Here is an 11,396-nt window from a genome sequence, read left to right as displayed (position 1 = left end):
AAAATTAATTTGATAAAAAAAAAATTGTTGATTTATTTGGTTACAATATCTTAGACCTCTATTGTTAAGTAAACAAAGGATCTATGTCTATTTAATTTGAATTTTAAAAAGAAAGTGCTAGGATGATTAGAAATATATATTTTAAAATAAATTTATAAGTAACTCAGATTTTATATATATATATATATATATATAAATTTAAAGTGGACTCCATTTCTATGTATATTTATTCACAATTTTAGCTCGTGGATATCTTTACAAAGTTGTTAGGCCATCAATCAAAATTATCTATAAGATAAGTTTGAGAAATAATACAAAATTATAGAAAAAAGTTAATTTGTAATGAGATGTATTTTAAATATAAGTCTAAATTTAGACTATTGTTTCAATTTAAGAAGTTCAAGTTTGTTAAAAAACAAAAATTTAATATTTTAATTTATATTAATTTTATTTATCTATTAAAATATGAGTTTATTCAAAAAAAAATCTGACAATTGACCATTTAAATTTAAAAAAATGATTTAAGTAATGAAGTTATATAGAAAGAAATGTCACGAATTTGACGTAGTCTACCCTAACGAACGTATGAAGAGAGAGAAAAAATAATAATTTTTTTTATTAATTTCTTTTTCAGAAATGATCATGTTTAGTAAATTTTTGTCCCGAACATAAACAGGAGAAAGAAAAAAAATTAATTTAATTTTAAAAAATATATTTTCGGGAAAATGACATGTTTGAAAATTTTTGTCCCGAACATTGCAATTGTTTTTAATATGATTTTTTTTCTCTCTCTTGCCAAGTGGCATGTCACAGTTAACGTCAAATTTGTGACATGCTTTTGCTTTTGTTCTCAACTTCGTTGCCCATATCAGAGCTTTAAAATTTAATGTCTTTTATTTTATCACAATACTCCTAATTGTTCGACAATAATTTTTTTTCCAATCAAACTAGGCCTTATTATCAAACTTGCAACTTGCTCCTTGACTTGTAAGCATTACTAATCCAGATTATAATGTCAACCATTTGTAAAATCATGGCCACTAAATCTACACTTAGTCTTATCAATAATCATAATATATATAACCTATCATTTTCCCATGTGAAGTGTTCAAATAACCAATTATATTGTTTAATTATTGAAAATATAAAATAATTCAAATCAAATTATATTTAAACACCTTTAATATTACTAATAAAAATGAAGTGTTAAAATATTTTATTTTAATGAATTGATACAAGTGTTTTAAGACAATTGCTATATTTTATGACATGGGTGCTTGGGTAGGTGATTTCATAGTGTATAAGAAGGGTTGGTTTGATATGTTTAGTGATCTTTATTCAAATTTTTTATATTTGTTTAATCATTAAATTATTTAATTTATCAATTAAAATATTAAAATATTTTTACTTTATTTTTTAATAATTTTTAATTATAATAATTTAACAAATTAAAAATAAATAATATTTTCTTTTTATAAAAAAATATATTTAAACAAAAACTAAATAACTAATATCAAACATAAGCACAAAAATTAATTGAGTTCGAACTCGAAAAATATAAATAATATTCGAATTTTATAAATTCAAAAATTCAATAAAACTTTACTGGAGTTCAGTTCAATTGGAAGTAAAGTTCAAAATTGTTTGAACTTTTTCTAACTCTATCAAATCCTTAATCAAAATAATTTAAATTTAAATCAGAAAAAAAGAATGATATTTTTAAAAATATATTTAATTAACATCACATATTTTAATATAATATAATATAATATAATATAATATAATAAAAAGTATATAAATATTAAATAAAACTCTGTTTGGTTTGACCAACTTTAGTGTCAAATTTAGACCATTTTTATTTTAATTTACTTAAAAATATATTTTATTTTTAATATTATATTGATATTTTGATTTAAATGAAATAATATTATGAAATATACTTTTAATTACGTATGTATTAATAAATTTAATACTATTTATTTGTAAACTCCATCTTCATGTGATTTCAAACATGTCATTATCAAACATATTCGAGGCTAAAATTCGATATTTCCAAACTCAAATCAAATATATATAGAGTCGGCTCACAAACTTCAAAAACTCACAAACTTACTCAGATTCATTTGCACCATAATCAAACAATTCCAGTACCTTAAATCAATATTATTTTTAATAGGAATTATTTAAAAACAACAATCACAATCATTTTTTAAATTTATCTAAGTGATTTTGTTTTTTTGTTTGGTATGAAATATATAACTAAATTAGATGAAATTATTTTAGGTGAAAATCAATGAAAAAGAGTAATTTTTTGATAATTTAAATTTCACCAATTAAATGAAAATTTTATTGTAACAAATAAGCTCTTTCCTCAAGATCTTAAATAAACTTATGAGTAAAATCTTTCACAGCTTAATTACCTAATGTTGGTAAATTCTTAAGCATTTGCTTTTCATTTAGCATAATCACAACTAACCCATTTGAATTCAGCAATTTTATTTTATTTTTACAGTGGAAAATGACTGATAAGATATAAAATGAATTTATGTTATATAAACAAACAATGCTTAATGGGTACAAGTCAAATATTTGGTGAGCTGAAGAATGAATTATTATTAGAGCTACAATGTAAACGAAAACAAAACAAGAACACGAACATAAACATTCTTTTATAAACAAACAAAATTCATGCTAAAATAAAAATTAATAAATAAAATAGTCATGTTCAGACCATTTTAATCAAATATATACTAAAAACCAAGTTAAAAAAATGTACAGAACATAGAAAATTTTCCGCTGAGTCCTAAACATGACAATGTTCGGGACAAAATTTTTCCAACATAGTCATGTTCGGGACAAAAATCTCTTGAATATTGTCATGTTTTGGGATAAAAATCTCCAAAACATTATCATGTTCGGAACAAAAATCTCTCGAACATTTCCATATTCGGAACAAAAATCTCCCGAATATGTCCATATTTGGGACAAAATTCTCACGAGGGTTATTTTATCGATTTATTTTTTCTCTACTGAACATGACCATATTCGGGAGAAAAATATCACAAATATGACAATATTCGAGACAAAAATCTTTTTTTTTTTCTCCACAAAAATATTCCAAATATGACTGTTTTTCAAAAAAAAATTAATATTTGTTTCTTTTATATGAGCTTCAATTCATTCTAACTTCGTTGTACCAATCATCTCTATCATCACTCACATTAGTGCTGCAAATTGAACTGATACACTGCTCCAGCTAGGTTCTTCAATTATCTCCCTTTCTTTCTCAATTTGCAGACTTTTTTAAAAAGAACGGCCGGCTTACTTACGTTTACCATTAAAATAAGATTTGTGTTTCATTCTGGATATATGTATTTGGTAGGAATTCTTCGACAAACGTGGTATGACTTGGCGGTTGTCGTTGTGGGTGGGGCTTTGAATATTTATTATTATACTGAGTCAAAGAAATTGGAAATGGGTACCATGAATAAATCAAAGATGATTGGATATATTCTCTTTGAAGAGTTTATACTTCATACAGAAGAGAGAAGACAGGAAGCTCAAAACTTGGAAAAGAGTTTATCGATCTTCATGAAAGATGGGTACTCGAGAATTAATCTTGCTGGTCTTAATCTCTACTCAAACTCTGCTGGTATCTGTTCAGTCACAAACAAATAGTTTGGATTGTAAGTTTAAACTCTTCTTTCTCTGTTTCTTATGCCACGCCTGCCAAGTGTTCGATGAAATGCGGCACAGAATTTCCACATATGCTTCATATGTTCATGAGCGTTGACATTCTGAAAATTTGAATTTCATGCTCTGTTCTTAATTTCCACTTCTGGGTTTGATCAGAATCAAGTAATGGCAATGAATTTTGAATAGTTTGCATAATTTCATGGTGTAGTTACGGCCTTAAAGGCTCTGAAGGATGCGTGGAAGAACATACCACCTAGCTGGGTTGGGACAGATCCATGTGGAAGTAAATGGGATGGAATTGGCTGCACAAATTCACGCATTACTACTATGTAAGTTGTCAATGAGAGACATCGTTTTTTCTTTTTCATGAATTAACATGGTTGAATGATGTTTTTGTATTCGTTGTTGCTCTTGAAATTCAAGAACATTAGCAAGTATGGGCATAGGTGGTCAACTTACTGGAGATATCGCATCCATGGTTGAATTGCTGACACTGTGAGTTCTCTATTATGACACCGTCATGTAGGAATTGTATTCAACTTTTTCAATTTTCATTTTTTTTTTGTTTGTAGAGATCTTTCGTATAACCCGGACATGTCTGGGCCTATTCCTCCATTAATTGGAAGCTTGAAGAAGCTAACAACCTTGTAAGAAAATTTAATCAAATACCATTACCAGTGCAATCACCCATCATCGTCTAAAATGATTGGTCGTGTTTGTTTTAAAGAATTCTGCAGGGATGTAGTTTCTCTGGTCAAATTCCAGACACCATAGGATCATTGCCGCAGCTCTACACTCTGTAAGGAGTTCTTCCTTTTACCGCCAATTTTCATTCTTGTGCATTTGATAAAACTTCTGAAAATTAAATGTTGGATGTTGCATATTGAATTTTAAGTTTCGAATTAGTTAAGTGTGTCATAAATAAATGATGAATAAACCAAGGCCTTGTTTGATCTACGGTTATTTCTGAATAACCTTGTTTGGTGTAGGTTACTGAAAATCAGGTTATTTAGGCAAAATGACTGATAAAATGTGAAACGAATGTTGAGAAAGTACTTAAAGACTATTTTACCCTTACAGTGACGTAATTCGATTAAATGTCCAAAGCAAGTTGTTTTATGTACGCTCTTACTATATCCCGAGTTAAGTGATTACCAAATCTCTAAAATGAAAATGCATTAGTATTGAAAAACTGAATATTGTTTTGCAGGTCCCTGAATTCAAACAAACTAACAGGGCAGATCCCTCCATCGCTTGGTAGCTTGTCTAATCTATATTGGCTGGATCTTGCTGAAAATAGTCTCAGTGGAACTATTCCCATCTCTAATGCAACTTCTCCTGGTCTTGATCAGTTGTTTAGCACAAAACACTTGTACGCTTTTCCCTCTACCCATCTGATTACTCTTTTGTTCGTTGGCTTGTATTTGAATTCTTTTCTCCATTTATAAATTTCAGTCATTTTGGAAGGAATCAACTCTCTGGCACAATCCCACCTCAACTTTTCAATTCAAACATGTCGCTGATACACTTGTAAGATCCGTTGAATCCACCCCCAACAAAATGAAATTATTTGCACTCTCAATTAGACCATCTGTTCATTGACAAATTTCCCAAAATGAATATTTCTTATGTGTCTCAAGAAAGGAGGACTTTGCACAAGATGTTTTGAGTTGATCTAACCTGTATTTTTTTATTATGTATTTTTGCTTCTTTGTTACGCCCTTGACTGTTAGAAAGTGAACACATTTAGTGTTCACCTATTTTTTTTTCTATTTTTTTAAGTTGACTTTCTTTGAATGAAAAAAATAGAAATATGCCAATGACTCAAATCACAGTAACCTAACTTGACTCAAAATTTGAACAGGCTCTTTGAAAACAATCTATTGTCAGGCAGCATCCCTTCGACGATAGGACTTCTTAGCCACTTGGAAGTGCTGTGAGTTTTCTGTACCAAATCCTCGTTTATATGTTAAAAGAATGAGGAACTGTTGGATTTTGATTGAAGATCATGAATGGTTTTGCATCTGCAACAGTCGCCTCGATAGGAACGGGTTAAGCGGAAATGTGCCATTGAACATCACCGGTCTCACTGGTGTCCATGAATTGTAAGCACAAGATTCAGGAATTTGAGCCTTCTTTTATGTTCTTTTCAACTTTTTCCGTTTAAAACTTCCATTTTGGTTTCTCAGTTACTTGTCCAACAATCAACTTACTGGCCCTATTCCTAATCTTGGAAGCCTGGTTGGCCTCAATTACTTGTAAGTATCTATCTACCTTTGTTGACACTGCAAATATTAATTTCACTTTAAGTTGTTAGATTACATAGCCTATTTGGAAATTAGTATTTTGTCGCGATCTCATTCGAAAATAGCAAGTTCAAATTGAAAATATTTTCTTTGTTCGTTTTGTTAAGAATTTTTGGATCATGACCAGATTACTTTTTGGATCATGATTCAAATTATAATATAACTCTTGTTGCTTCATTTGATTGACAAATTATTTTCTTGATCATGAACACAATTATAGTGTAACTATTTGCTTTATTTAATATATAATTTTTTTCTCGTTCATGATCAGATTCCTTTTAATTAATTGTGATTTTAGAAAACGTAACAAATGTAGACTTTTAGATCATGAAAAAGTTGTAACAAAACACCTCACTGTTTTCAGAACCTTTTGCTTATGTTTCCCAGTTCCAATTAAAAATTGCAGGGATTTGAGTAATAACTCTTTTGATGTGTCAACTTTCCCTTCTTGGTATTCAAGTTTATCATCTCTCACGACGTTGTATGTCTCTCTCTCTCTCTCTCTAGTTCTTACACACATACACACAGCTTTGGCTTTCTAGGTTTAAAAGTTGTACACACCATTAATAGTTTCAATTCTGTTTAGGACAATGGAAAACACACAACTCATAGGCCAAGTTCCTTCTGCAGTTTTCAGCATTCCTCAGCTACAATCTGTGTAAGTAGTATTATATCAGTGTTTTGAACAAATTTCTCACATATATTTGCCTCATTTAGAAATAATTGTTGTTTTTGTTTCTGAATCTTGATCCTTTTCCAGATACAGAAGCAAAAATAAAATTTGATACAGAAACAAAAAAACAATAAGTGTTTCCAAGTGGGGCCTCAATGACTATATAATTTGATCTGACCAAAGATATATATATATATATATATATATATATATATATATATATATATATATATATATATATATATATATATATATATATATATATATTTTACCATTTTTTTTACGAGTAAATATTGTTGGCGTATATTGTGGCAGTGTTTTGAGAAACAACAAACTAAATGGAACATTGGATGTGGGTTCGGGCACCAGCAACCAACTGCAGCTTGTGGATTTGCAAAACAACAGCATTGGTGCATTTACAGATAGACCTGGGATAAGATTTCAGATAATGTAAATAAAACAAATAAACTCCCAATTCAATCCGTTTAGAAACACTTTTTAAATCTGTTTTCATTTTGAGGACTTAAACTGAAATGAGCATTTTTGTAGACTTTCTGGAAATCCCATTTGTGATGGAGATGTGAAAACATACTGCAGCCCTCCACAGTCTGGCCCCCCTTATTCTTCGCCCACGAATAATTGTATCCCTCCAACCTGTTCTTTGGCTGATCAAGCTTCAAGTCCCAACTGTCAATGCTCATACCCATACACTGGCAATATAAATCTCAGAGCTCCTTCCTTTGCGGGTATTGGAAACTCGACTATATATGCAATACTTCAGAACTCCATCATGAGTTCTCTCAACAACTTCGGCCTTCCTGTGGATTCAGTTTCTCTGAGCAATCCAACCAGAAATATAGATTACCTAGTTATTAAACTTGCAGTTTTCCCATCAGGCTCAGACCGTTTCAATAGAACAGGAATTTTATCAATAGGGTTTGCTCTGAGTAACCAAACGTATAAGCCACCTCCCATTTTTGGACCTTACTTATTTGGGGCTTCACCTTACAAATACTTTGAAGGTATCTATTCTTCACATCATGTATTATTTAATGTCGATCGATGGTCAATGAATTATCATGTTTATTGTATTTTTCAGTTGCAACTGCATCGAGCAAGTTGAATACAGGCATTATAATTGGAGCAGTTGTTGGTGGGTTTGTTCTCGTGGTGTTGGCTATCCTTGCAGGAGTCTATGCATTCCGTCAAAAGAAAAGGGCTGAAAAGGCAGACAAGCAGAACAATCCTTTCGGTAAAAAATAGTACTCAAATTCTACATAACAATGTATGTCCTATTATTGTTTTTAGGGCTAATAAATTTTTCTCCCTTTGATGCAGCTGCCTGGAATCCCGACAAAAGTAGTGGTAGCATTCCTCAGCTGAAAGGAACCAAGGCCTTCACATTTGAACAGATGAAGAAATATTCAAGTAATTTCTCAGAGGTCAATGAGATTGGAACTGGCGGTTATGGGAAGGTAATTAATCCTACCCGTTTTGTTTGGAATAAGATTCTTTTTTCTTATATATATATATATGCAGGTTTATAGGGGAACTCTTCCAGATGGGAAAATGGTTGCAATTAAAAGAGCAATGAAAGGATCCATGCAAGGAGCAGTTGAGTTCAAAAGTGAGATTGAGCTTTTATCAAGAGTCCACCACAAGAATGTTGTCAGCCTAGTCGGTTTCTGTTTCGATCAAAGCGAGCAAATGCTTGTCTACGAGTACATCGCAAATGGTCCTCTAAAGGATAGCCTTACAGGGAAATCAGGTTTCAAGTTGGATTGGATGAGGAGGCTTCGGATAGCCCTCGGGGCAGCTAGGGGCTTGCAATATTTGCATGAGCTTGCTGATCCCCCAATCATACATAGGGATATCAAGTCCAACAATATCTTACTAGACGACCGCTTAAATGCTAAGGTTGCAGATTTCGGTCTCTCCAAGGCTGTTGGAGACCCTGATCAAACACATATCAGTACCCAAGTCAAGGGCACTTTGGTATGTATATTCACTCTCTTTTAGGGTACATTTGAAAACACTTTTTGCATCTGGATCTGAGTTTGGATGACAAAAAGTCAATAAATTTATGAATCTGTCGTCTCATCTACATCCATATCCATATCCATATCGATACTTGACAAACAGAGTGTATTCAAAATATTTATCTCATCTAAACTTAGGATCATATTCAAGCCCAAAAGTGTTTCCAAATGGGCATTTATTTAAGCTTTGTATCTGCATACGTTTCTAGATATAGTAGAAAGAGTCTTGTCTGAGGGATCATCACGTTCTATTCCCACTGAGAACACCTTGATTGAAGTGGGAATGTGTTAGCTTCCTCTAGGGAATAAAAACCCTGGTTTTTAGATATATATATGTCTATATCTTGAATAAAGTTAGTTTTCAAAAGTTTCTGTATCTGGTTATAGGGATACATGGACCCGGAATATTACATGACGAATCAATTGACTGATAAGAGCGATGTTTATAGCTTTGGAGTGACTTTGCTGGAACTGATAACTGCAAAGCAGCCGATAGAGAAAGGCAAATACATAGTAAAAGAAGTGCGGCAAAGAATGGACAAGACTAAAGCTCTTTACGACATTCAAGAAGTTATCGACCCTTTGCTCTTGGGGACAACACTGAAAGGCTTGGAGAGGTTCGTTGAAGTTGCTATGAGATGTGTTATGGATACAGGAGCCGAGAGGCCAACGATGGGGCAAATCGTGAAAGAAATTGAGAGCATAATGCAATTGGCTGGCATTAATCCCGACTATGAATCCTCATCCACGACCACGTCTGCAACCTATGAAGGGACTAGCCAACCGTTTACCCATCCTTATGGTGATGAAAGCCTATTTATGTATAGTGGGGTTTTCCCACCTTCAAGTTTGGAGCCAAAGTGAAGAAGAAAATTGTTCATTTTGATGTGAATAAAAAAATGTTGGAATCTTTTGAAAACAGGTTGGATGATCTTGTTTTTGTTATGTTTATGATTGTTATACTTCCACGCGAGTTGTTGGTCTCGCAATTGTTTATACAATGAATTTGGAACATGTAGAATGTATAATTTATACAAAGATTTTAACTATTTTCAGTTTGTTATTTCTCTTGTTTCTAACTGAGTTTAGTTACTAACTGAGTGCTCAATTTGATAAAGTTATTAAAACTATGTGATATGATAATGTAACATAGTTCATAAATTCTAAATGTCAAACTTTGTTCAAGTGGTAATTTTCCAACAGAAAATTTTGACATATTTACCTCAATAAAATAGGAATGATCCTGAAAGAGTTTTATCTCAAGTTCGATTTCTAATCTTTTCTTTAACGTTCTTGGTGAATTGACAGAAAAAAAAAAATGAAATTTAACCATTGTAATATAATCCCTGGATTTGTCCAAGATGATTTGACTCTTTGCAATGAACCTTAATCTTCTTCTATCATTCTTTTTATTTCAATTGATTAGAAACACTTAGAATTCAGATCAGATCTTCTGCTACCGAATTGGGTGTTCCCCTGTTGCGGACCAATCAAAACTCAGCATTATTATTATATTAATAAATTAAAATTGGGTTGAAAGGAAGAAAGAGAACCCGGAACCCGTATTTTATTCCGGGTTCAGCAGAAACAGAAATGAGTGAAGCTTCCTTCGCTTCACTCTGTTTTACATGACCATTGAAGAGACAGTCTACATTGTTTTACATAAGGTTGTCCATGTAAAACTGATTGATATATATTCACTCAGGTGTATATAAAATACATTCATGTAAAAACAGTTTATATGATAGAAGTGAAGCAAACTTCACTTGATATTAAATTTGTAAGATATTTAAATGAATTTACTTTAATTATTTTATATGATTCTATATTAAATATATATATATATATATATATATATATATATATATATATATATATATATAAACATGTTCAAATTTTTTTGTAATATATTTAAATAAATTTGTAAAATAAAATATTTTAAAATTTATTTGTAAAATATTTTAAAAAAAATATTTAAATTATTTTATATTTTATATAATTATATATTAAATATATATAAATTTTCATGTAAAACCATTAACACATTTATGTAAAAATATTTATATGTTAATGTAAAAACATTTATGTCTTCATGTAAGTCTGCAATAAAATAAAAAAACAAGCGCTACCAGGTGAAGATTGCTTCACCTGAGTATTTACAGCTCTCAAATGAGTGAAACAAGCACCACCAGGTGAAGCTTGCTTCACTCAATATTTACAGCACTGATAGAAGTGAAATAAACTTCACTTGATATTTACATTTGTAAGATATTTAAATTAATTTATTTTATATGATTATATAATAAATATATATATATATATAACATGTTCAAATTTTTTGTAATATATTTAAATAAATTTGTAAAACAAAATATTTTTAAATTTATTTGTAAGATATTTAAAAAAAATATTTAAATTATTTTATATTTTATATAATTATATATTAAATATATATAAATGTTCATGTAAAATCATTAACACATTTATGTAAAAACATTTATATGTTCATGTAAAAGCATTTATACCTTCATGTAAGTCTGCAAAAAAAAAAACAAGTCCTACCAGGTGAAGCAAGCACATGGGGATTTACAGTGCTCAAATTAATGAAACAAGCACTACCAGGTGAAGATTGCTTCACTCAATATTTACAGCGCTGATAGAAGTGAAACAAACTTCACTTGA

General features: G+C 30.5%; 1 protein-coding gene across 1 annotated transcript; it reads left to right on the top strand.

Annotated features, from left to right (window-relative positions):
* The first annotated feature begins 3,311 nt into the window (after positions 1-3,311).
* Positions 3,312-9,775, top strand: LOC124927840 (leucine-rich repeat receptor protein kinase HPCA1-like). Its single transcript, XM_047468324.1, has 18 exons — positions 3,312-3,686; positions 3,905-4,025; positions 4,120-4,191; positions 4,269-4,343; positions 4,424-4,495; positions 4,907-5,068; positions 5,152-5,226; positions 5,561-5,632; positions 5,730-5,801; positions 5,886-5,954; positions 6,409-6,483; positions 6,589-6,660; positions 6,991-7,125; positions 7,225-7,697; positions 7,775-7,927; positions 8,014-8,150; positions 8,215-8,670; positions 9,102-9,775. The coding sequence occupies exons 1-18, from the start codon at positions 3,599-3,601 to the stop codon at positions 9,576-9,578; spliced, it is 2,856 nt and encodes a 951-aa protein (XP_047324280.1). The 5' UTR covers positions 3,312-3,598; the 3' UTR covers positions 9,579-9,775.
* The last annotated feature ends 1,621 nt before the right edge of the window (positions 9,776-11,396 follow it).

Source organism: Impatiens glandulifera, chromosome 2 (assembly GCF_907164915.1).
Source record: "Impatiens glandulifera chromosome 2, dImpGla2.1, whole genome shotgun sequence".
Classification (NCBI taxonomy): Eukaryota; Viridiplantae; Streptophyta; class Magnoliopsida; order Ericales; family Balsaminaceae; genus Impatiens; species Impatiens glandulifera.
Note: the sequence above shows the minus strand (reverse complement) of the source record. Positions and strands in the feature narration are given on the sequence as shown.